Source organism: Ruditapes philippinarum, unplaced genomic scaffold (genome assembly GCF_026571515.1).
Source record: "Ruditapes philippinarum isolate M1 unplaced genomic scaffold, ASM2657151v2 ctg69_1_1_1_1, whole genome shotgun sequence".
Taxonomy (NCBI): Eukaryota; Metazoa; Mollusca; class Bivalvia; order Venerida; family Veneridae; genus Ruditapes; species Ruditapes philippinarum.
Window position 1 is genome coordinate 33,693 of NW_026862474.1, and position 24,322 is coordinate 58,014.

General features: G+C 33.2%; 1 protein-coding gene across 2 annotated transcripts; it reads right to left on the reverse strand.

Annotated features, from left to right (window-relative positions):
• Positions 1-1,060: 1,060 nt before the first annotated feature.
• Positions 1,061-24,288, reverse strand: LOC132719217 (cold shock domain-containing protein E1-like). 2 transcript variants are annotated; one of them, XM_060702970.1, is made up of 18 exons: positions 24,134-24,288; positions 21,521-21,752; positions 19,496-19,645; positions 18,001-18,097; positions 17,339-17,499; positions 16,595-16,758; positions 15,905-16,115; positions 15,104-15,267; positions 14,312-14,483; positions 13,449-13,592; positions 12,877-13,012; positions 12,224-12,332; positions 11,409-11,600; positions 10,617-10,746; positions 9,984-10,092; positions 8,047-8,234; positions 6,339-6,502; positions 1,061-5,228 (listed from the first exon to the last, which is right to left on the reverse strand). In XM_060702970.1, the coding sequence occupies exons 2-18, from the start codon at positions 21,560-21,562 to the stop codon at positions 5,075-5,077; spliced, it is 2,487 nt and encodes an 828-aa protein (XP_060558953.1). In that variant the 5' UTR covers positions 21,563-21,752; positions 24,134-24,288; the 3' UTR covers positions 1,061-5,074. The 2 variants fall into 2 exon arrangements, with proteins under 2 accessions (XP_060558953.1, XP_060558952.1); XM_060702969.1 differs by having other exon boundaries at positions 17,333-17,499.
• Between the last annotated feature and the right edge of the window lie 34 nt (positions 24,289-24,322).

Sequence of the window (24,322 nt, forward strand, 5' to 3'; positions counted from 1 at the left end):
TGGACTCTGCATTTCGTCCCAATGACAACTACATAACCTTGTACATGGACTCGGCATGTTGTCCCAATAACAACTATGTAACCTTGTGCATGGACTTTACATGTTGTCACAATCACAACTACGTAACCTTGTACATGGACTCGGCATGTTGTCCAATAACAACTACGTTACCTTGTGCATGGACTCGGCATGTTGTCCCAATGACAACTATGTTACCTTGTGCATGGACTTTACATGTTGTCACAATCACAACTATGTAACCTTGTATATGGACTCGACATGTCGTCCCAATGACAACTACGTAGCCTTGTACATGCAATCTGCATGTCATCCCAATCACAACCTAGTTAGCATGTACATGCTGATGCACTCTGCATGTCGTCCCAATGACAACTGTATAAACCTTGTACATGGATGTAACCTTGTACATGGACTCTGCATGCCGTCCCAGTGACAACTACGTAACCTTGTACATGGACCCTGCATGTCATCCCAATGACAACTATATAAACCTTGTACATGGACTTTACATGTTGTCCAATAACAACTACATGTATATAACCTTGTTCATGGACTCTGCATGTCGTCCAAATGACAACAATGTAATCTTGTACATGGACTCGGCATGTTGTCCCAATGACAACTACGTTACCTTGTACGTGGACTCTTCATGCTGTCCCAATGACAACTAGGTAACCTTGTTCATGGACTCGGCATGACGTCTCAATGACAACTATGTAACCTTGTACATGGACTCTCCATGTCCTCCCAATGACAACTATGTAACCTTGTACATGGACTCTGCATGTCCTCCTTATGACAACTATGTAACCTTGTACATGGACTTTACATGTTGTCACAATGACAATTATGTGACATTGTATGTGAACTCAGCATATCATTCCAATGACATCAGTTGAACTATCATAAATTTTCTCTATACATTGCAATAGAAAAAGAGCCGACATGCCATTGCTTTTAGACAGACGAACGATGAAATGCATCAAAGGGTCATCGGGTATAAAAAGATAAATGGATTAAATGAAAAGAAAACACAGTGATGTTTTGGCCTTTGTTTATTTTGTTGCATGTTGAAAAAGTGTTTCACTTGCAAAGTTTCAATGCACAATATTTCTATGTTAACATAAATATAGATCTATCATGTTTACTTGTTTACAACTTAAGTTCAGTTAATATATATACTCTAACATGTGCTTTATACATGATAATATTAAGATCTTTCTTATTATTATTAAGTACAGATATATAATTAACTTTCACGTGCATTTAGTGAAAACTGTGTAATTTACATTTCAAAACCTCTGAAATAATTTTTGGAGCTAGATTTTACCTCACAATGACACTGCCAAGGTCATATGCTGACTTTTTCAACATTAACAGGTGGGCGAAGACATACCTCATGCTTGTTTTATACTCATCTTTTATCCAAACATAAGGTGTCCTCCCCCACTTTGAACACAATATATCATGATGTACCACTTTCATTGTTATCATAAACAGTACTGAATTTCATATATATAAAGTATATGAGCCGCGTCACGACAAAACCAACATAGTGCTTTTGCGACCAGCATGGATCCAGACCAGACTGCGCATACGCGCAGTCTGATCAGGATCCATGCTGTTCACTTACAAAGTCTATAACAAGTAGTGAAACTAATAGCGAACTGCATGGATCCTGATTAGACTGCGTGGATGCGCAGGCTGGTCTGGATCCATGCTGGTCGCAAAGCCACTCTGTTGGTTTTGTCATGACACGGCTCATATTTTTTCATTTGACTGCTTACCTGTACTGGTACTGAAAATACTTATAATTACATCAAAATGCAAGCATAGTATCAGTTTTCAACAAAAATCAGATCTGAAGGTTCATCAGTAAAATGAATTTATCATTCACCATTCACTCACAAAAAAATATTCTTTCACTCTCACATTCTAGTTCAGCAATCACACCACGATTTTATTTTTTTATTTTTTCAAATACTTTTTTTTACTGTATTTTTTTTTAGCACTTTTTTCACTTTTTTTACTTATTTCATTATTTTTTTCAGATTTTTTAGGACAATTTTTTTCTATGTAATAATAACAATAAATACAACATATTTGTGAATCAGTTTTTCAGATATATAGTTTTAATATCAAAACTGATCGTACTTACAAGTCAGGGTTGACAGGTTTAAAATTTACCAGATTTAATGCCATTTTAACAAGACTGTTGTTTGTTTTACACGTTTTGACAATATGGATTTCTTCAAATTTGTGAAAACAAATCTGTCTTCTTATAATGTCTCTAATTAACAAGAAAGAATAGTTTCTAAGTCTTGTACAAATATATATCAGTAACTGAGTAATGATTATTTATCAAAATCACATAAAGATTTCAATCAGCTCTTAACTGCATGGGATTCTTATGTAACTTTTTGTATTTTTCAAATTAGATGATTAATTTTGATGAACAAAAAAAATGTAAAAAACATGAATAATAATTCAATGGTTTGTAGTTAAATTGTTATATCTCCTATATAATTCCATACAAGTTACAACTGTTTAACACCAAACCCCTTGATTTGTTCAACTTTTGTAAAACATGTGATGAAAACATACTTGAAAGACTTGCTAAAGATTACCAACCAATGAGGAAAAAAAAAAAAAAAACCTAAGGGAACTTATTGGTTCTCGCACTATTATGTGCTTGGTAGATAGCTTATAGGGACTATACATGAATAAAACAGACCTCCTGCTTTTTGCATCACAGCTTTTTTACAAGCTCACACACAGTAAACAACCTGCATCAAGTCATAAAATAGTCACAAAAGTTTATCTCTCACTATTGCACTAGCTTAAAGGCATTCTATGCCTCAGAAATCCATATATTTTTTATTCTTTAGATATGTCAAACACGAGTTTAACAATGTTTTAATAATGCATGGGTGCAACTTGTAACGATGATAATGGATTTAGAGCAAGTTAAATGTTAAACAGATGAGGAAAGTAGCGTTAAATGTGCAATAAAGGTAACAAAATGTAAACATAGTTGTATTTTGACTTCCAAAATAATCATTTCTATAATCATACCCATCGCAAATAGATCTAAAAGAGCAAAAGACAATTAATGTTTATGACAAGTTAATATTATTTTGAAATTGTAATAAGGTACCAAAAATAAAAAGTTTTTGAGAAACAAAAATGATAGCGTTTCTGAGGCATAATGGGCTTTTAAATGAAAACATTTCAAATTCTTCGTAAAACAAGTTTAAAATCTTTAGCACATTTAAGTCAAGCAACTTTTCGAGGTAAGTAACAAAGAGCTATACTCTTCAATCAAATAACAGAAAAAATACTTAATTTCAAAGCGTTGAAGCAAAGTTCAAAATATTAGAAATATTTTTTTTTACATCAATGCAAAAAATGACATCTAATACTCGATATTCAACAAACATTGGGTTCAAGATTACAAAACTTGAGAACGTCAACCAGTCTAAGTCTCTAGCATCTGATTGGCTGAATTAGAAAACAAATTTGAAATCAACCAATGAGAAAGTTCAAATACCTAGCCTTGGACCCAAAGTTAGAAAACCTGTTTAAGTAATTTTCAGCATGATGAGATCACATAAAGTTGAGATTCCGTTCCAGTTTAACCCATATATTGTATATTGTTGAACTCGAAAGAAAGTCACATATTTAAATTTGAACTATCATTAAAGAACAGTTCAGATATTAATAAATAAAAATCTACCAGTAGCATCATAAATAATATCATAAACTGGTCTCCACTAAAGATGTATAATTTATACTTAAAATCGGAGAAAGAGCCACAATTCAACTAGCATGTGATAGTTTTTACTTTTGTAGAGTTGCTGCCCTTAGTACAGGACTTTTTTTTTTGCAACAGTAGTACTTTAGATTGATATGACAAAAGAGAAATTTTGAAAAAGCAATTACAGGGTTCTTTTCACATGTTACATTGAAGACTAAACTCATTATTTGTCGTGAAATGTGAATGTCAGGCAAGTATTGTGTGAAAAGTTGGTGATTTATAAGCAGCATTTATTAAAAGAATCACACCTTTAACCTGTAACCTGCTTTCCCACCAGAATAAAGCCATGCCATCCTGCACATTGTAGCAGTCTGACCAGGCTCTTTACTGTTGGTATCTCATTTCTTTTTCACTTTGGGCAATAATTTGGTTGTGTTATGGCAAGGCGCTTGTTTTATTTCATCATGGAAATCCTTCAAACTTTAAATGGACTGTTCCAAATTCAAAGCAAGTCCAAGCCATTACACAAATTCAGCGGGTTTACAGTTAAACTGCTAGTTAAGAAAATTACAAAACAAAAAGTACTATATGCTACAAAAAAAAAAAAATTCCTTGACATATGTTTATGACTAGATAACATGTTGTAATTCTAAAAAAGGGATATTCATAGAACAGCACAAAAAAGCCAAATTACAGCCCACATAAAAAACTTTATACTGGATTTTGCCAATCATAGATACTTTATATCAGGTTACAAAAACACCATCAGGATTTATTGGGGGAGGGGGAAACTGCATTTTAAGAAAAGTAGACTAAATAAATAATAAATTGCACAGCATTAACAAAAAAGTTTAAAGTATAAATATAGTTTCTGTAAAACTAAATATTTCTGGTTTTGAAGAAAAATGTATACAAGGCATCGTATAAGTTTGGCATACCACGTAACATTATAAAAAGAAAAATCTGAAATTAAATATTACTACTACCTCGTACATGTACATACAATATCAACAATGTACAACTCAGGATTATTATTTGTTTTTATCTTAATTCAGAAAAACTTAAAAAACTTTTGATTCTGCTACAATGGTTGCATATGTAACCAATAAGTTAAAAAGAAAAACCCACCAAAAAACGTGAAAAAGAAAAATCTGAATCTGAATCTAAAAATAGAACAACCCTTATGATCTCAATGTGAAAGGCTTTATGTATGACATTGAATAAACCAATCGCTGTCCTGTTTGACTAAGTTATCACAGTGAAGAAAAGTTCTGATTTTTTTGTTATATCTGTTAATCAAACTACTGGCGTCCATGGCACCCTTGGTTGTGAAAATCCTTTTGTTCCATCAGGTCCTTTTGGTGGGCGTGTTACGACGACACGTGGACCAACCATCTCCTCATTCATGCTCTTCAACCGGCTCAACAATCTTTCTGGTCGACGTTTTTCACTGTAACAATTATAGATAATTTTACACATAGAAATAATTCTACAAATCAGAAGTAAGATTTTCAACACTGTGATATTGTAATAACACTGTGATACAGAAATCATATTATCTTAACTGATATTTTTAAATGGGAACTTTTCAAATATTGATGGGCATCACTGTTTTTACAAAGCAAATGTAAATGGGTGAAATGAAAATAATCTTACAAAATTCAAACAAACTACTGGACACAAAATTTCCATGCATACAGTCTGGTTATTTTTTATTCATTCAACAAAGTCAAACTTACACATATAAAGGACACAGTCTGACATATGGTCTTAGATTTATAGCAAATGTGCTATTCTCTTCAATTTTATCTTATATTTAAAGTAACATTAAATAAATATGTAAAAATATTTTGCTATCGGCCTAAAAACCAGGCATTTTACAGTTTCATAAATCTTTTTAACAGCAGTGTTGTAAATCTCATCAAATATTGTTCATAAATTACAATTTTTAACGGATAACTCCACGGTAACACTGCATATGAATTTTGTATATGAATTTTAACATGCAAATGAAGACTGTTATCAACTTGTGTATGTGCTATGTCACAGTGTTAAAGCTGCTATACGGACACAGCAAATATGAGATTTTCTTGTGCAAACACACTTTAACCGTTTTAGCTTCACGATGCACTAAGTCTGGCGTTCAGAAAAAAGGAATCATCTCATTTAAAAGATTAAATTTGTATGAAAACATCCGTTACAATGAGGAAATATACCGTTAAATCAGGACTGCTACTTATAGTCATGTTTGTTGATTTAATATTGATGTACGGATGATCCGATGGCGGGGTTTCCCAGGCAAATAGAAATTGTACTTCCGATTTTGACACAATGAGGCTTACAAAACTCATTTTGTTTGGACACCAAAATAAGATCAGGAGTCGATGTGAAACCCAATTTATTAAAGAAATGTCGCTATTTCTGTTTTTATGAAATTTATTAAATGTAACTTTAACACTTCATGTACAAAACGCATAACATAAATCCTCCATCAATACATTAAGATTCAATTTTATAATGAGCCGAATACCATATTATTTTTCTAAATAAATCTTCTTACGTTATTTTCCTCAGACTACAGGCAGAGTATTTTCCATTACGTTGATTCTGAACAACGACAAATTCTACTTCATCCCCCGGTCCGACCTCAATACCTCCGTGCACCTCTGTCATATGGAAAAATAACTTCTTCCCTTCTTCCACCTCGTATGTGAGGAAACCATACTGCAAATAAATAACATACCATTGATTATGTCAACTATCAGGAGCTGTTGTTTATGTATTTGTCATTTTTATGTCAGTTCGACACAAATTTAGTCTTATCATGCTAGTTGGTACACATAAATCGTTTTATCACACACCCGTGCCGATTTTGCGACTCGGTAAATATGGTATTGCACGGCCGTGCATATATTTTGACGTGACGTCATGAGCGTTATACAAACATAGTGTAAAGACGCGCTAAATGTTAACGTTATACTATAGGCGCGTCAATGTGAAATTACTCTTATTTCACTTTAAACGGTCTTTATTTTTGGTATGTGATAAATAACAACAAATTCTTAAGTTCATTCCCCCCTGACTAATATTGCACTCGTTATGAAAATATTCCTCTTCACCCAGAGGCTCTGCATAAATAAAAATTTTATTCAACTTTGGGCTTAATATTCAGTATTGAATTTTACAGTTCCAATTTCAATATCATCTATTGTTCTTGGATAACTGACCAGTCATTACCAATTTCTCTCCAAGTGACTGACTACTAATCTACATTTCTGAATCGGCAGAAAGTGGTAAGAGACAAATGAACATTAGACTCAATGTCTCAGACCAATTGTCATATATCAGGAGCCATTTGCCTCCACTCAATATTACTTTTTTAAAAACATATTTCAAGAGAAATTGAAGAAAAACACAAAAGAACTTTTCCTCAGTTTTAAGTAGTAGGTACCGCGTCCTTGCCCATTCCGGTGCAATCAGAAAATGTGTTTCTTTACGCACTGAACGCGACCAATCGAATGTTTCCACCATTAAAGTGAAAGTGGATGTGCTGCTTTTTTGAATTTGGATAAAAAATGTTCGAAACATTTTCATTTTAAATAAATTTCTGTCATTGATAGGAAAATCCAAAGCTGCCCGAGTGTGTTGGAAATACTTTTTTTATTTTATCCCATATTTACCGGTTAAACTGAAAATTTCATGTTCTGACAAATAAAGGTCGTCTGCTGAAACTGCAGTGATGTCATATTCTGTTGAAAAAATTCTACTGAAGCCAAAATGGGCCATCAATTTACATACCACGGTACCATAGTGCTCTCCGTTTAAGCTCCCATTCAAAACATGACTAAATGACCATAGATGTTTCTAATTTAAATAATTGAATTATTCTATGAATGACATGTGTATTGCCACAGTTAAACATAATTTAATAAAATAGTAAATACAAGTTCTTTTTATGTGTAAAATTTGCTGGAAATAATAAGATTAGAACAGTGGTACCATAGGGGACCATCCTATGCCTCTAGATTTGTTAAATATAGTGTAGTTTGTTAGCTTGACTTTTGGAAAAGTTTCCAGTCCATTTCCTAGAAATAACAACAATCCTGTTGTCATATGATATAACAAGGTTGTGACAAGACTTATCTTTGAACCAACAATCTCTAGCCTTAGAAGCATAATCTCACAATAAAGTCGCAGCTCCTGTTAACCATTTAGCGTTAAAAATAACCTTTTAGGAAGGATATAACAATAAATATCACCATAAATACCTTATCTTTTACAGACTCCACTTTAGCTCTAATGAACTGTCTCACTGCTGCAACATGTATAGCTCTTCTCTCATGAGAGATTGAGTTTTCAGCTACCCGGAACTTTACAGCATCTCCTTTCTGCAGGAAGTCACGTTTGTCTGCTAGACTGGTAATACTGTATGGGTATGTCTGATTCTCCGGGTCATCTGTAAATGTAAGACTGTTTTTTGTTAAATATTTAAACCTTACTTTGCTAAATCTATTTCATAGAGAAGCCCTGCCTTGAATTCTAAACTGCCAATTGTATACATTAAGAAATTCCAGCTTTATTTTTACCTAAAGGCTTATAATTATTTTGTTTTTTTCTTAATGCATTATCCTACCTAAGGATTAAAAAGAGGGCCATGATGGCCCTGAGGTCGCTCACCTGTATAAAGGCACCCGGAGCGGGGCCAGTTTGAACCCCAGGGCTTTTTATTTGAACAAACTTGGAAGATACCCATAAGAAGATTGTTTCACGATGTTTAAAGTTTTTACTACACACATATAATGAAAAACAACGATCAACCCCCCCCCCCACCCGCAGGCCAATTTTAACCAAGGGCTTTTATTTGAACAACTTGGTAGACACGCATAAGAAAGATGTTTCAATGCTAAATATCTAAGCTCTAGCTCATTGGGATTTTTTAAAAGAAGATTTTTTAACTTTTTACTATACACATATAGTTAAAACCAATGACACCCCTGGGGCGGGGCCAATTTTGACTCCAGGGCTTTTATTTGAACAAACTTTGTAGACACTCACTAGAAGATGTTTTATGCTAAATATCTAAACACCAGCTATTTGGGTTTTTTCAAAGAACATTTTATAAGTTTTTGCTATATACATATAAGAAAAATCAATGACCCCCGGGGCGGGGCCAATTTTGACCCAAGGGTATTTATTTGAACAAACTTGGTAGACACCAATTATAACATGTTTCATGCTAAAGATCTTAGCTCAAGCTCTTTGAGTTCTTTAAAAGAAGATTTTTTAAGTTTTTACTATATGCATATCCAGGGAAAATCAATGACCTCCTGGGGGGCCAATTTTGACCCCAGGGCTTTTATTTGAACAAACTTGGTAGACACTCATTAGAAGATGTTTCATGCTAAATATCTAAGCTCTAGCTCTTAGGGTTTTTTAAAAGAAGATATTTAAAGTTTTTTCTTTCGGTTGCCATGGCAACCAGAGTTCTGCATGGAATTAAATTCTTTGAACAAATTTTAAAGGTGACCACCAAAGGAACATTCATGTGAAGTTTGGATGAAATTGGCTTAGTGGTTTATGAGGAGATATCATTTAAAGTAAAAGTTTACGGACGGATGCCGGACGGACGCCGGACGAAAAGCGATCACAAAAGCTCACCCTGTCACTTTGTGACAGGTGAGCTAAAAAACCCAATAAATACCAATAATATTATAAAATATATAGAAATAGACCTTAGTCTGATAGTAACCTTATAGAAATATGGATATAATTTTTTAAAATTCTGTCATATTTGTATAAGGTGTGCAAATTATAACTTTGATTATAGACATTTATACCATTGCATTTCTCTAAATTTGTTTCTTTTAAAAATTTGAGCAATTAAACTAAAAATTTTGACAACTCAACTTTGCATCTTAAAATGTTGAGCCAATTAGATAAGAAGGTGGACATCTAACCATGAAGCAAAGAGACTTGGATTCTGTGTATATTTAGCATTCTATACAACAAAAGAAAATATCAGAAGAAAAGCCCTTTAGACTTGGAATTGAGAATATTTTGTATTTTCCCAGCTTTTCCGGGGTATTAACAAACTTTAACAGTTACAACTTCCAAACAACCCACATCTGCTGATCCAGATAACATCTATTTCAGTCATGTGCCAATTTTTTTATTTGAGACATTTATAAATGTCAACTTTACTTACCGTCAGCACCAATTTGAATGAGGCCACAATATTCCTCCTGTTCCGGATTAACAATCCTCATAGGTCTTACAATCTTTCCCTGTAGTATTCCAATATCATCTACCAATTCCTGGGTAATTGAGAAAAAACAAAGAGTATAAAGAATGTAAATAGACTGTATGTTTAATACTGAATTTATCGAACAAGTTGAATAAAATCTTTGTATGCAAGCCTCTGACGAGTATTGAATCTACAAAAATATAATATTCTATTCATTACATATTCAAAATAAGAACAGTTTACAACTAAAAATTTTACCTGCATATAGTGTAATGCCAACATTAGCACCCTTTAACACAATATTTTTATATAATGCAAATGATGTCATGCCAGTGTTATCTCACTTGTGTAATATCGTTTTTATTAAAAGGCTGTATAACACACCTGCACAATTGTCTATGTGATCAATATAATTCATTATACATCTGATTTTATTTTTTGTAAATGTTTTTTTAAAGCATGCATGGCTGAAGATTCATACAAATTTCATGAGATTTTTAGAATGTGTTCAAGGAAGTTTTAATATTGTGTTAAAGTAATTAATTAAACCCAAAGAGCCAGTTATCCACAGGATATGTATTTTACAGTTAATACCTCGTTTATTGGGACAGTTCCAGAAGGTAGTTTCTTGATGTTTTCAGCACTAAGTTTGGCACTTTTCCTGGTTAACATATACTCTACCTCATCCCCAAGTTCAAGGTCATTGGTAGAGCCCTCAAATGCACTGAAATGAAGGGAAAATCAAAGTCATTGTTACAGACTTTTAACATGTGGACACATCAAGAAATAGCAATACTGTTTAACAAACAATTTGGTATCAGTTCCATAGAATTTGATGTAACTTTGTAAAATAATCAAAAGAACATTTTAAGTAATGACATCAAATATGGATGAAGTTCAAATTTTTGAAAATTGTTAAAAATACTATTCCAATGAAAATATTGCACAAACAAAACTAATTGAGCATTATTAAATAATTATTGAGGCTTTTTGAGTTTTTGAAACCAGTATCAAATCGAGCCATCCTAAATTTTTGTGTAGTCTGACAAAGCTCGATCTTGTTGGCTGCTAAATTAAAAAATTTTATACTAAAAACTCTCAGTGTCTAAGGCTGCTGTTGACAACAGATTCTATCTCTTTAACCAGTGCAGACCAAAATCAGCGGTCTGCAGTGTTCGCTATTAAGCAAGTACATAATTTTTGAAGTTTTCCCTATAAATCATGAATGGTTCTGTCCAGATTGAAAGACTGTCAGGTCCATTTATGATATTAAGCATAGTTAGGGTTAAACTACCAATGGACTGCTCCAAATTCAAAATTAGGGCAAGTTCATTATATAAATCTAGCAAGAAAAGTATAAAATATATTAATGATAAATGATATTACCTAAAGTGGAAGAAGACTTCTTTGTCATGATCTACATTCTCAATAAAACCATAATTGTCCTTTAACGTTGCTATAAAACCTTGACATCGACCAGTCAGATTACGTAGCACCAAACGTACATTCACAGCCATACGCACAGGACCACCAGGCCTTCTCTGCTCCCCGATGTTAAAATCTACCTTATCACCAAACCTGAAGGAACAAAAATATATGTATGAAACAGATATGATTTTTGATTGTATTGTTATATGATATTGTACCAAGTTCTGATTTGCAGTAACATTATCACAAACACCATTGTCCTTTGCATGGCTGAGTGGTTAATTCAATGAACAAGTAATCTAAGGATACTCGAATGTGGTTTCAAACCCCTCCATTGGCAAGACACTGTCTCCTTGAGCAAATAATTTAACACTAAGTACTGGTTGGTTTCAGTAACAAAATGGCCAATGTGTCTGTAAGCTTATAGCTTCTTACAAAATAAAGCTGAAATAAATTCTCTACAAACTAAACAAATAGAACAATATACTGTGCAATACTATTGGATATTATAAGAAAGATTAGTGATAATGTATTTTCAAATGTCAGTGATTATGTATTTTCTTTTTAGAATGCTCATAAAATAGCATCAATGGAAATTTGTTGAAGTTGATATCATGCATCAAGTTCCTTTCTAATTTCTATATATCTTATACAATAGCTTAGTCATTGTTGATAACCAAACCTATCATGCAGAATGAAATATTTTGCTTGATAACAAAAAGTTAAAACCACTAGCTTTATATTCTTAAGTCAACACACATATATGATATTACCTTGGTATACTCCTGAGATCAGTGACATCTTTGATATAGTAGAGAATTTTATGTATAGCACCGTCCATGTCAAATATAATGCTACCTGTATCTTCCTTACCATTCTTATCTGAAATATACAAGTTGTTTATATGTTTATATAGTGTTTATGTATATTTGTTTGTATACTATTTATAAAAATTTTAACATTTTTTTGGTCATATCTCAGTGGCCAGTCCATTTTACCGGCTTTCCTGGGTAACTAACTAATTAGTACCAATTTCTTCGCAAGTAACATACCACTTATCCCCATTGATTTCTGAATCAGCAGTACTAGACAAATGGCCATTAGACTCAACAGAGATGGAAAATTTCACTCGTCTGCTTGTAATTACAAGTAGAATTTAAGAGAACTCGAGGCAGGACGAGTAGTAAAATTTTATCTGCACATTGGATTTAGAAGCTACTTGTCCTGCAGGATGAGTGACTCTGAAAATATTTTTCAATGCTTGCTTAATAAAAATCAACTGTCATGCAGAAAATTTCTAGTCACACAAGGACTGAACTAGTGACCCCTGAATTACATTACTACTTTGCTTTCCCTATTAAGCTAAGCAGGAAATACACAATTTTGTTATTCATCACACTTTTATGTTTTTTGAAGATTGACTTACTTGGGCTTTTGGAGTTACAAGGTTCCTTCTCTATTGTACCAATATATTTCTCTGGTTTGACTACAACCGAACCAATAGAACCCTTAGGAATACCTCTAATTCTACATGCTACTTGTCGGCTAGGAGTTGTGGGGTCCTGAAATCAGTTTAAAAATGTAATTTTACTGGTCACATCATTTATTTTGTTGGTTTTACCAGTTAAGGTTATATCTTGTATTTTTTAACTTTAGTGGTAGGAAATAGCAAATACAGTCAATTTTTCAGCTTCTCAGGAATCAGACAACTCTAGGAACTCATCTGTGCATTATTTCAGGCACAAGTCTGTGCATCTCTAGAATCATTGACCAAATGTTAGCCGGCAACTTCCTTTTCTAATCTTGAAAATATTTATTCATCTAGAAATCATACAAAACTTAACTCCTCAATTTCTTATAAATTCATGTCTTCCATATATAACACACTTATAAATTACTGGTATTTGAAATGGATTATCATTTTTATATTTCAAAACGTTTAATTTGCTACTACTTTTCAGGTTATTCACCATATTTTAACACTAGTAAGTAACCTACTTGGGTAACAGTAAATTCTACTTCGTCCTGACATTTTGGCTCTGATTTAGGATCAAGGATTTCACTGAAGTGGAAGAACATGCGAGCATCACGCTCTGCACACTGTATAAATCCATATCCCTCCTTCAAACTTACAATTGTTCCCTGAAGTAAATAACAATTCATATACATGTATTAATCATTACTTCTAATGCTTTTAATAACATTTTATTTTTCATTGACATGCAGAAAAGCAAGCACAGCTTAATTTTTTATTTCAGCAAGCACAGATAAAATGACTATCTGTTTGCAACCAACTACTTTTTCCAATTCAACCCTTTAAAAAGCATTCCTTTTAATGTTTTCTCAAAGTAATCTAGATATTTTCCTTTTAATCACTTAGAAAAATATAAAATTTTGAATCGAGACATGCAGACATGGTGAAATCAATCTCTCTGTTTCTATGTGTCCATGCATGTAAAAGATATGCTCTGGATAAAAATGAATGTAATCATCTCTGTTGACCTTAATTTGCATAAATTAAACCTTGATTACGCTGGCAAGACTCAAGTCTCATGATTGTAAACATTTTGGATATAATTTCTAAATTCAATACTACAAAATTGTCCGCACACCTTTTTTGGTATTTTTATCCAACTTTTGACCTTTAAATGTGATCTTGACCCTTGTTCAAGGGACCTGAATTTTGTCCATGACACATAATTGTAAACATTTGTGCCAAGTTACATTAAAATCTCTCAATGCATGTACAAATTTTGCCTTTGATAAGCATTTTATCACCTTGACCTTTAACAAATAAATGTATCAGCGCTGAAATTTCACTGTAGCCTAATAACAAAAAAAGCTGAAAGTAAAAATCTTACAGTTTCTCTTCTCTCTGTTGTTTTTTCGAAAGTTTCATCGAGCATTTTAATTCTGGTAGCTCTCTGTAGTTTGTCTCTACGATCTGTGGCCACACTAAACTCTACAATATCTCCTTGCAACAATGTATACTCCCCATCCTGATCCTTGTCACCATATGGTATATCTGTATGTCTGTAAAAATATATGTATATGGTTTGAATACCTAATGATTATTTCAAAAAAAATTTTACCAATCCATGACTTTTAAATTGGGATATCTTATTTTTACTCTTGACATAAACTTTACATTTTTTTACTTTACACCTTTTGTGACCTTGACCTTAAAAATATTGACCTGCACTATGCTGACTACACTCAGTTTTATGATTGTAACCATTTGTGAAACAATCCCTCAATTCAAGACTACAAAATTGTCTATACATACATTTTTCTCTAACCTTTGACCTGTATGTCTGACATTAATCTTTGTGACAAGGGCCTGCATTTTGTTTGAGACACCCTGGCTCACACTGCAAAAACATTTGTACCAAGTTACAGTCTAACTTGTTGATGGTGGTCAGCAGAGGAATTGAACTAAAATGTCTATTAAAGATAGGTGACCACATTATCCACATACTTGCCATCTGATCATGGTCTGCATTGTATATTATTCAGTCAGTTTATATTTTGATATTTACCCTAAAAATGATAAATAGCTTTGTCCAGATTAAATGGTAGGCAAGTTTATTTAAAGTGTTTAGCATGGTAAAGGATAAACACATTAATATCTGCTTGCAGATTTCAACACATACCCTTTAGGTGTTTCATACTGGATCCTACCACCTAGTGGATCACTTGCTCTTTTGTTTGATTTCAATGTTTTCACAATCTTTCCTCGTTTGGTTTCAATGGATATATCTTCAAATATCACAGTTCCTGAAGGCAGTGGTATAATATTCACTGCTACCTCTTTACCCTGGAAGTAATATGTCAACAAATGAAAAACATATCTCATTACAAAGAAGTCTTCACCATAGTGCATTAATGAGTTAACTTCTATTTAATTTCAATGGGAGTTTAACTGTACTGTACAGTGGAGATGAGATAGATAAAATTTCAGTCTTACAGTTCAGAGAACAATTTATTTCAGTCTGAAACTTCAAATAGGAATCTGTTGTAGATGTCTTGGAAACATTAATAATTTTTCAAATTAATGTAACAAAGAATAGAGTTATTGCACTACTCTAGGCTTTAAGCCTTACTTTATTTGACAAAGACTGCTTTACACTAGTTACAATCATTAAGTTCGGATCCAGGACTTTTTACCGAAGAGGTGGTCAAAGTTTCAACAATGGGTAATGCATATTCCAAAGGAGAGTTAGTTTTCCGGTAGGAGTCACGAGTAAAAATTTTGCAGATTTTCACTAGCTTTTGCATGATTTTGCTAAAAAATCTCAAATTGATATCTAAATATAAAGGGGTTCAATATACCAAATCACATGTGCAGTCATGACCTCTTAAACCCAACCCACCTGCAGATATGCCAATGATTATCAAACTAAACCAGTATAGTAAACAATGATCTTTACTTAAAAGGTCAAGGTTGTACTTACATTTCTTGTCTGTATCTCAAACTCTATATCATCACCTAGCAACAGTTCATTAATGTTGCCCATGTATTCACTGTAGTGAAAGAAGATCTCCTTCACAACGTCTGCACGCTCAATGAAACCAAATGAGTCTTTCATAGAACATACTACACCCTGGTACTTCTTTAGCTTTTGTTCAACTAGTTCCAACTTGCGTGCATGCAAGTTACCATTTCTACAATACAAATTTATCAGTCTTTAGATGACATTCTATCTTTTATATATAAAACTAATTCAGATTGATCAATAGTTTTATATAGTAATATAATATAGTTCAACGGAAATATGATATACATGTAGTTCTACAGACAGTAATGAATATATATATACAAGAGCTGTCACAAGACAGCCTACTCGACTATTCTCAGTGAGGAACAGAAAGAAAAGGGCCATAACTCTGTAAAAAAGTAACTCATGAGTAATAGTACCTGTGCAACAAGTGTGTGAAGTTTCAACCCATCCTCTTAATGAGTTTTGGAGATACCAAGTTGCATGCAAAAACTGAACTTAACCAAAGTGTGACTGCAATGCTGAGAAAGTACATAAGCTCTCCCTATTTCTAAAATAGACCAGTTTGAAATAGTTTTCCAGTCACAAATATACAAGAAGGCAATCATCTTAAGATTTGCATATAATCATTATGATATATCATACCTTTTATCTGTTGCAATGAAGAAGGTCACTTGATCGCCGGGCTTTATCTGCGTACTTCCAGTGCTATCAACAATGTCATCCAATCCATAAGGCAGGAAAAACCATTCCCCATTGTGTTCATAAGTTACACGGCCTAGGCCATCAGTTGAGCCTACTGTCGATCCCTGAATATACAGAAACAAAGAAATCTACAAACAGCTGCCTTAGCCTGGTTGCTTAGGTGTTTAGGAGCAGATTTGAAAAAGATTAATTTAAATTGCAAGAACATGCTAATATAAATATGTTAAAACTAATAGTTCTTTGTTTATTGGTATTTTAATAGCTTTATTATCTATAACTATTCTAATATTATCTTTTTAACTTAAGTTCAAATATATATGTATTTATCAAAGCTTTTTTTATTGTTGCAAAGGTCATATTGAGACTTTCCAGCTTTACTGGTTGAGGAAGACCGCTGTGCATTATTTCAGAGGCAAATGGGCACCTAAATAACACCAACAACAGCCTATAAGCTAGCTTTCTCACAAAGAAATATCCAAATTCTCTTTCGGGATTCAAACCCACAATAATGAGAAGCAAGTTGATTGAAAAGGAATTTTTTTTTTTATTACTGCATTCTCTACATTACAATCCAGAGTTTTCTAAACTGTGTCCATAATGTAAGGTTTGTAATATCATAAATAATAATGTTGAAAGTATATAATATCATATATGACAACAAGCCATGAAAGTACATACACTCACATTTTTTGGCTTTGCTGGTTTGGCTTCCTGTACAACACTTCCAATGTATCGCTCTTGACTGAATACTTCACACGAAACAAGACTTGGATCAACTTTCACCATGTGACATGCTACTGGACGTCCACTACGACGATCATATGACATCTGAAACTCTACTGCATCTGAAACATTATAATTATCCTTTCATATCACAACAACTTTTTTATTATCAATGATGTTAATGACAGAGTCAAACTTAAGGTAAAATGTTGAACCATCGCTTGATAAAGATCAAGTCTTTTTTATTGTGTTCTAAAACACTGACAAGGTCATATGACAACTTTCAAACTTTTCTAGTGGGAGAAGACTCTTATGTGTCATTCTATGCATTATTTCAGGTATGCACCAGCATCGAAAAAAATAATCTGACTTCCTGTTGTAAACTAGCTGTATAGCTTCCTCACTTCAAATACTCCAAAGCCCATGGAGGCCTCCACAAGGCAAATTTAAAAACAAAATTGTCCTTCAAGATTTGAAAATTAACTATATACATGTACATGTATAATGATGGTGAGCTTAAGAGTTTACAAGTCAAAATAGATAAAAATCAAGGATAAGTAAAATGCTTATAAATATTAATGCAACCACCAAATATAGGTGTATAAAACTAGTCAAAACATTACCTCCAATTTTCAAGGTATCAACATCTCCCTGGAATTCACTGTAGTGAAAAAACAGCCTTGCTTCTCTATCACAACACTGCACAAACCCGTACGAGTGCTGTAATATAAACAGTGTAAAGTATAATCTTTTTAAATTTTTTGCATTATATTTGACTCAGTATAGAAATAATATATGTAAGATCAGTTCAAAATACAGAATCATAGGAAAGACACAGCTTGATACACAATTACAAGTTACAACTTATAAAAATAATTCATGATTGATGAGGATTCTAGAAATTACATATAATGCTAGTAATTTGCTGCAAAAAGGAAAAAAAGTTATAATAACTAGAAATGTGTCCATAGGACACGGATGCCCCCACAAGCCACTGTTCTGTCAATCTTATGACTCTAGGTCAAATATTTTTTGGACTACATGTGCCACAAGTTGAAAACTAAAAATCAACAAAGGGCCATAATTCTGTTAAATTTGGTCGCAGCAAAAATTCCTTCCTTTACTACCATCTACACCTTAAGGTTGTTCATCCCTGTAAGTTTAAGCAAAATCTGCCATCCGGTTTAAGAGGAGTTGCGTTCACAAAATTTCTACATAGTATATAGTGAAAAAATCAACAAAGGGCCATAATTCTATTAAATTTGGTTGCAGCAAAAATTCCTTCCTTTCCTACCATCTACACATTAAGGTTGTTCATCCCTGTAAGTTTAAGCAAAATCTGCCATCCGGTTTAAGAGGAGTTGCGTTCACAAAATTTCTACATAGTATCTAGTGAAAAAATCAACAAAGGGCCATAATTCACAAAATTTCTACATAGTATATAGTGAAAAAATCAACAAAGGGCCATAATTCTGTTAAATTTGGTCGCAGCGAAAATTCCTTCCTTTACTACCATCTACATATTAAGGTTGTTCATCCCTATAAGCAAAATCTGCCATCCGGTTTAAGAGGAGTTGCGTTCACAAGATTTCGGGACAGACGGACTGACTGACGGACATACCAACTTTTGATGTTTATGAGGCAAATCAGCTCATAAACACCACCTGGACCAACGTCCATAAGCAAAATAAGCTCATAACAACAAAAAAAATAGCTCTTAATTTGAATTTTATGAGTACTGTTTTTGTTCTTTATTTAACTACAGAATGAAGCTCATAATAATTAAATGTTTGCTCGGACTGACGGACGGACGGACAAGTGCAACGCTATATGCTCCCACATTGTGGGGGCATAATAAACGAATGTTTCTTAACATCTTAAAATTAGAAATATGAGTCTGAAAACAGGAATCAAAGATCCTGATGCCAAACAAAATTTTTTAAAATGAAAGAAAAAACTACAAATGTGTCAGATAGGACACAGATACCCCCAATGTGACACAGATGGACAACATTAAATCTATATGCCGCTTCATAAGTAGTTGGGGCATAAAAATGAACTATTTACTTCAATTTAAATTAATTTCTTTCGTTCAGTTTATATAAGACATTTCCTTACCAGGAGTTTCTCTATCAGACCAGTTTCCCTGGCAACCTGGTTGTTGTTGTTCTGTGAAGTTGGTGACGAAGACAACACAGAGTTGATCAGGTTTGGTCCACGCTGATACGATACAATGGCCGGATCTTGTACAGCTGGCGGCTGGAAATTCTGCAGAGAAAAATAAAGATATACGGTAATAAATAATGCTATTAAAAACACAACATGAGCTGTCAGTGTCAGTAGGACAGCATGCTTTACTTTTATCAGTATTTGATTGTAAAACTAACAAGGAGAATTGTCTAAGTTTAAAGTGCCAAAATTCCATATCAGACAACAAGAAACCATGAAATAATTAAATATGGTTGTTGATGGCAAGTGTGAAGTATATGATCCCATGTAATATGAGCCGCCTTATGACAAAACCATCATAATGGGTTTGCAACCAGCATGGATCCAGACCCAGGGCTTGAGCTAGGTCAAAATTTTAGGGAGAAGTCTTCACTTCCAGCTGATTTAGGGAGAAGTGAGGAGACTTTAGGGAGAAGTTGGGGACAAATTAGGCGTCATGTGGAGAATTATAAGCTAGGAAACTTTACACACCAATAAAGAAATAAGAAACACTTCTCAAATAAACAATTCTACTATAAATCTACTTTACATAAATGTATACCAATAGCAAACACAATATTACATGAGTGAAAGTTGAAAATTTGGAAAAGCCTGAAAACCTTTATTCATGATCATTTTCCTACATTATCTAATAGTCATGCCTGAAAACTTGCACCCATGCATATCCTGTATACATGTTGTGAGTATGTTTAGTTGGTAACAATATTCAGGGCAGAGCAGTGCCACTTGCCATTGGCAATGAGTCAGACTGGTCATCATCTACTTAATTGATTTGCCCACAAGCCAGAATGTTAGAGACATTTAATTTTGTATAATCAGCGTATTAACTTCACGGAGTTCAGTGTACTAATAAAATATTAGATACAAATCTTCACATAATTTCAACAGATTAGTGCTCCGAAAAGTTTTTAACAATCGAGTTTTCGAACATATTCTCACCTTTAAGATGTTGAGCAGTGTTTATCTTTACTCGTCAAAACACCGCAACAATTATCAACAATTATGTATATGCAGGTGTCTTTAATCATGCAATCGGCGAAAATTGATTGAATCTGTCACCATTTTGTGTAAATGTCAACAATTAGCCGAGGTATGTAATTGTTTGTGTGTCGCTGATTGGTCAATGCAAACTGTCTCAGATACAACGCGCGTTCTAATTCGTGAACTCTTGCCTTGCGGCGTGTATTAGACTTTGTTGATGTTGACACGCGTTTTTAACTAGCGGATTAAAGGTAATTGGTTGTAATTGAGAAGTAAATAAATTGTTAACAGATCTAGCATCGTAAAAAAGTATGACAGATCACAAAAAAATCGGGCGACTTCAAAATCGCTTTGAAGTTTGTTTTAGGCGACTTCTTCGCCCAAGTCCCCCCTAGCTCAAGCCCTGCTGAGACCAGCCTGTGCATCCGCGCAGTCTGATCAGGATCCATGCTGTTCGCTTACAAACCCTATTACAAGTAGAGAAACTGATAGCGAACATCATGGATCCTGATCAGATTGCGCAAATGCGCAGGCTGGTCTGCATCCATGCTGGTCGCAAAACCACTATGTTGGTTTTGTCATGACACGGCTCATATATCTTTATATACATGTAGCAGATAATAAAATATTCTAGAACAAAATATTACTCATGTTACATATGTTCATTCTAAATGATAATCACTTAGAACTTCATCAACATTTTTTTTATAAGAATATCCAAATGATAAATTTCAATTATTTTATATTTGAAGTTCTTACTGAAAAATGCCCATTGTAGACAGATCCAGTTTAAGCATAGTTTAAAGATTTCATCACAATCAAGCTGAAATAATTTAATAAATATATTCAAACTAAAACTTTAAAATGAAAACAAATTTCACATTCCTATTGAGGATTTAGAAAAATAGCCATGATACTGAAATGACCACTTACCTTCCACTGAGGACTGCTCACTTTGCGGCTAACAGTTGACATCGCTTTATTTATTGTTTGTGTGCATTCGCTTATGTATTTATAGTTTGTCTTGTCCTCAGATGCTGAAAGTGTGCACTGGGTTGATGAGGGCGCTCCTGTAATGTTTTGTATCTTCAGTTCCTTATAAGATTTGTTGTTCTTGTATGAAGTTCCGTGTGTAACAGGTTTGTTGCTTATTTCAAACCATACGCTGAAAATGGATAAACATCAAATTTGATTAATTTTACTAGCTTTTAAGTAACAAAAAATACAGAATAGGGTTTGTAACAATGTACTAATATTCATAGAGACGATCAAGAAAGTAAAACATTATCAAGGATGATTAAGTATAGGGGCTTGTCATTACGATTTCTCCGAGATTATTTTGTTTGTTTTGAATTTGAAACAGTCAGTCAGGGCTCCCATTAAGTCCTAAAATTTCAAAGTCAGAGACTGCAAAATGTTGGACTGTAGAAGTCACATTATATAGGTAAAGAAGGAAAAGCTTTACATATTTGATAAACTATATACCTTTAAAATCCTGTTAATTTAAAGTGACATTATGCACCTTTTGTGTTAATTTCATTGTCAAATTGACTGTAAATTTCAATAAACTGGTTGTTATAATGGTGACTGACCAACACATGATATTTAGAAATGTTTAGGGTAAAAAGTAAATCTACTTAAATATATAAAATGACTGCCCCACTCTTTTTATAAATTGAAAGTTACAGATACATTCCGACAAATAATAACACACATTTCACAGGGTTTAGTGAGTTATTTATCGTCATGTGAAGTAAATTAATATGAAATTAGGAAAAGCCTATGAACGGGGAAGTTGTTAAAAATTCCTTTCATTTTTCCATTTTAAAGGTGTCATACAGTGTAACATACACCGCTTCCGTTTTCACTTGGAACACTCGACGATAATTATAAATCTGAAAAGTTGAGATTTGTTCCGTTATCAGAATACACCTTTTATCATTGAGTTACATTGTAAATGGCGGCGCCTAACTAGAACTGAGTCAACTGACACTGAAAATTTCATTGATAGGTATAGAATTCTATATATTTTTTTTTTATTTTTTTCATTTGATTTTCTTTTAAATATACACATGTAGTCTATAGCCGGCAAGCCAAAGCCCTGGCCTGCGATGTGGGCTTGGAATTTAACTTCCCTGTATAAAATTGAAAGGAATTATGAGAAAATGTTAACTTATTTTGACTTTCACCTGGTCCACTCTATATCTACCCATGGATAGGCATAATGTCACTTTAAATATCTTTGGTATTATGTTATAATAATTATACGCGGAAAGTCCAACGGGTCGAAGGCCCCGCGAGGGCTGTAGCGCTCTTAGATAACATGTATGACGCGTATCAATTCAAATGAAATCAAATTAAAAGTAAATGAAAATTTCAAAAAATATATATATCCTATACCTAATGAGCTGTGAAAAAATCCTTAGTTAAATGGGCGCCGCCATTTTGAAATCCTTTTGAGCTAAATATAGATATCACAGCGCTTTTTAATGAGCGTCTACATAATTCAGACTATTGCTAGCAGACGCATGCTTAATAGCACTTCCAGTGAAAGAATGATGTACAAAATCAGAAAAAATAAACACTCATTTCATTCATAAGAACTATAGTAACGATGATAAATGTAAAAAAGTTACTTTTAAATCCATTTTGATAAATTAGCACATTAAAAATATCGTAAAAACAACAGATGTGATAAGAGATTAACAGAAAATGGCGGACGGGATTTTCCAAACGCCGACGCATGCGCAGTGGTCCCTCTTCCGATGATAGGTTGAACACCACCAATTTATTCGTTTCTGTTTACGGTACAAAATACCTGCATTTACTTATTAACGAATTGCATGATAGATCTGGTTAACAAGTACACTAAACATGATATGCTTAAATCATAAGAGCTTTCCGCGCCATAGGTAGCACCTAATTTCATATTATCAAAATTTGCTAGAATTTTATCACATGCTACCTAAAAGGAAAACTGAAAACAAACAAACCAATTGAAAGTTTATTTTCTTTGTTAAAAAAATAAAGGATGATGAAGTGTCCTACGACATTTTTTTATTTCAAAATATGAGGGGTGAAGTGTCTTGTTAAAATACTGACTGATAATGTTTACCAACCAAATAAATAAATTAGTCATGAGTTGAACTTAAAGAGCTTAAGGCTGTTTATAAAAGAGGTTAGACATCAACTTATCAAATTATGGGAGAAAAATATTGTAAAATTAAAAAAAAAACTGCTTAGCATAACTTTATTAAATTATCAAGTGTGCCATTTTAACATTTATCATCCATGTAATGGAATAAATAATGAAATTTTAAATTTTTTTGTTTCTATGGGGCTTTCATTGTTATATCAATATTATCTTTTGTTCCAGATGTCTGACAAATGAAGTCATCACTTTTAACCCAGTTACAATTTCTAATTAATGGTACTTTTTAAAAACATAATGGGTTAAATCATTAAAAAAAAAAATTTTTGAATAAATACAATTAGAATTATGACATGAAAAGTGTTTACTACGAAGAACTAGATAATTTTATTCACCCCTTTTGCACAGTTTTCCAGCAAAGCCGCCATTCAAGTCTTGTGTTATAGTAATTTGTACCATGGAAAATTAGTCCTAGGAGTTAACAGTAAGTGTGAAGTAATGTGGCTTAAAAGGGTATAAGATTAAATGAATTACGCAAATTTTGAATCATTTTAACAGAAATAATTATTTAGTTTGTTACATCT

Bases quoted from the DNA above. Each gene is read 5' to 3' on its own strand.
- LOC132719217 (XM_060702969.1), bottom strand. From the start codon at position 21,562: ATGTCAACTGTTAGCCGCAAAGTGAGCAGTCCTCAGTGGAAG. The intron at 18,098-19,495 runs GTAAGGAAATGT...TTTATATTACAG, and splicing joins GTCTGATAGAGAAACTCCTG to CACTCGTACGGGTTTGTGCA. The intron at 16,116-16,594 runs GTATGATATATC...TTTGTATTGTAG, and splicing joins TTCATTGCAACAGATAAAAG to AAATGGTAACTTGCATGCAC.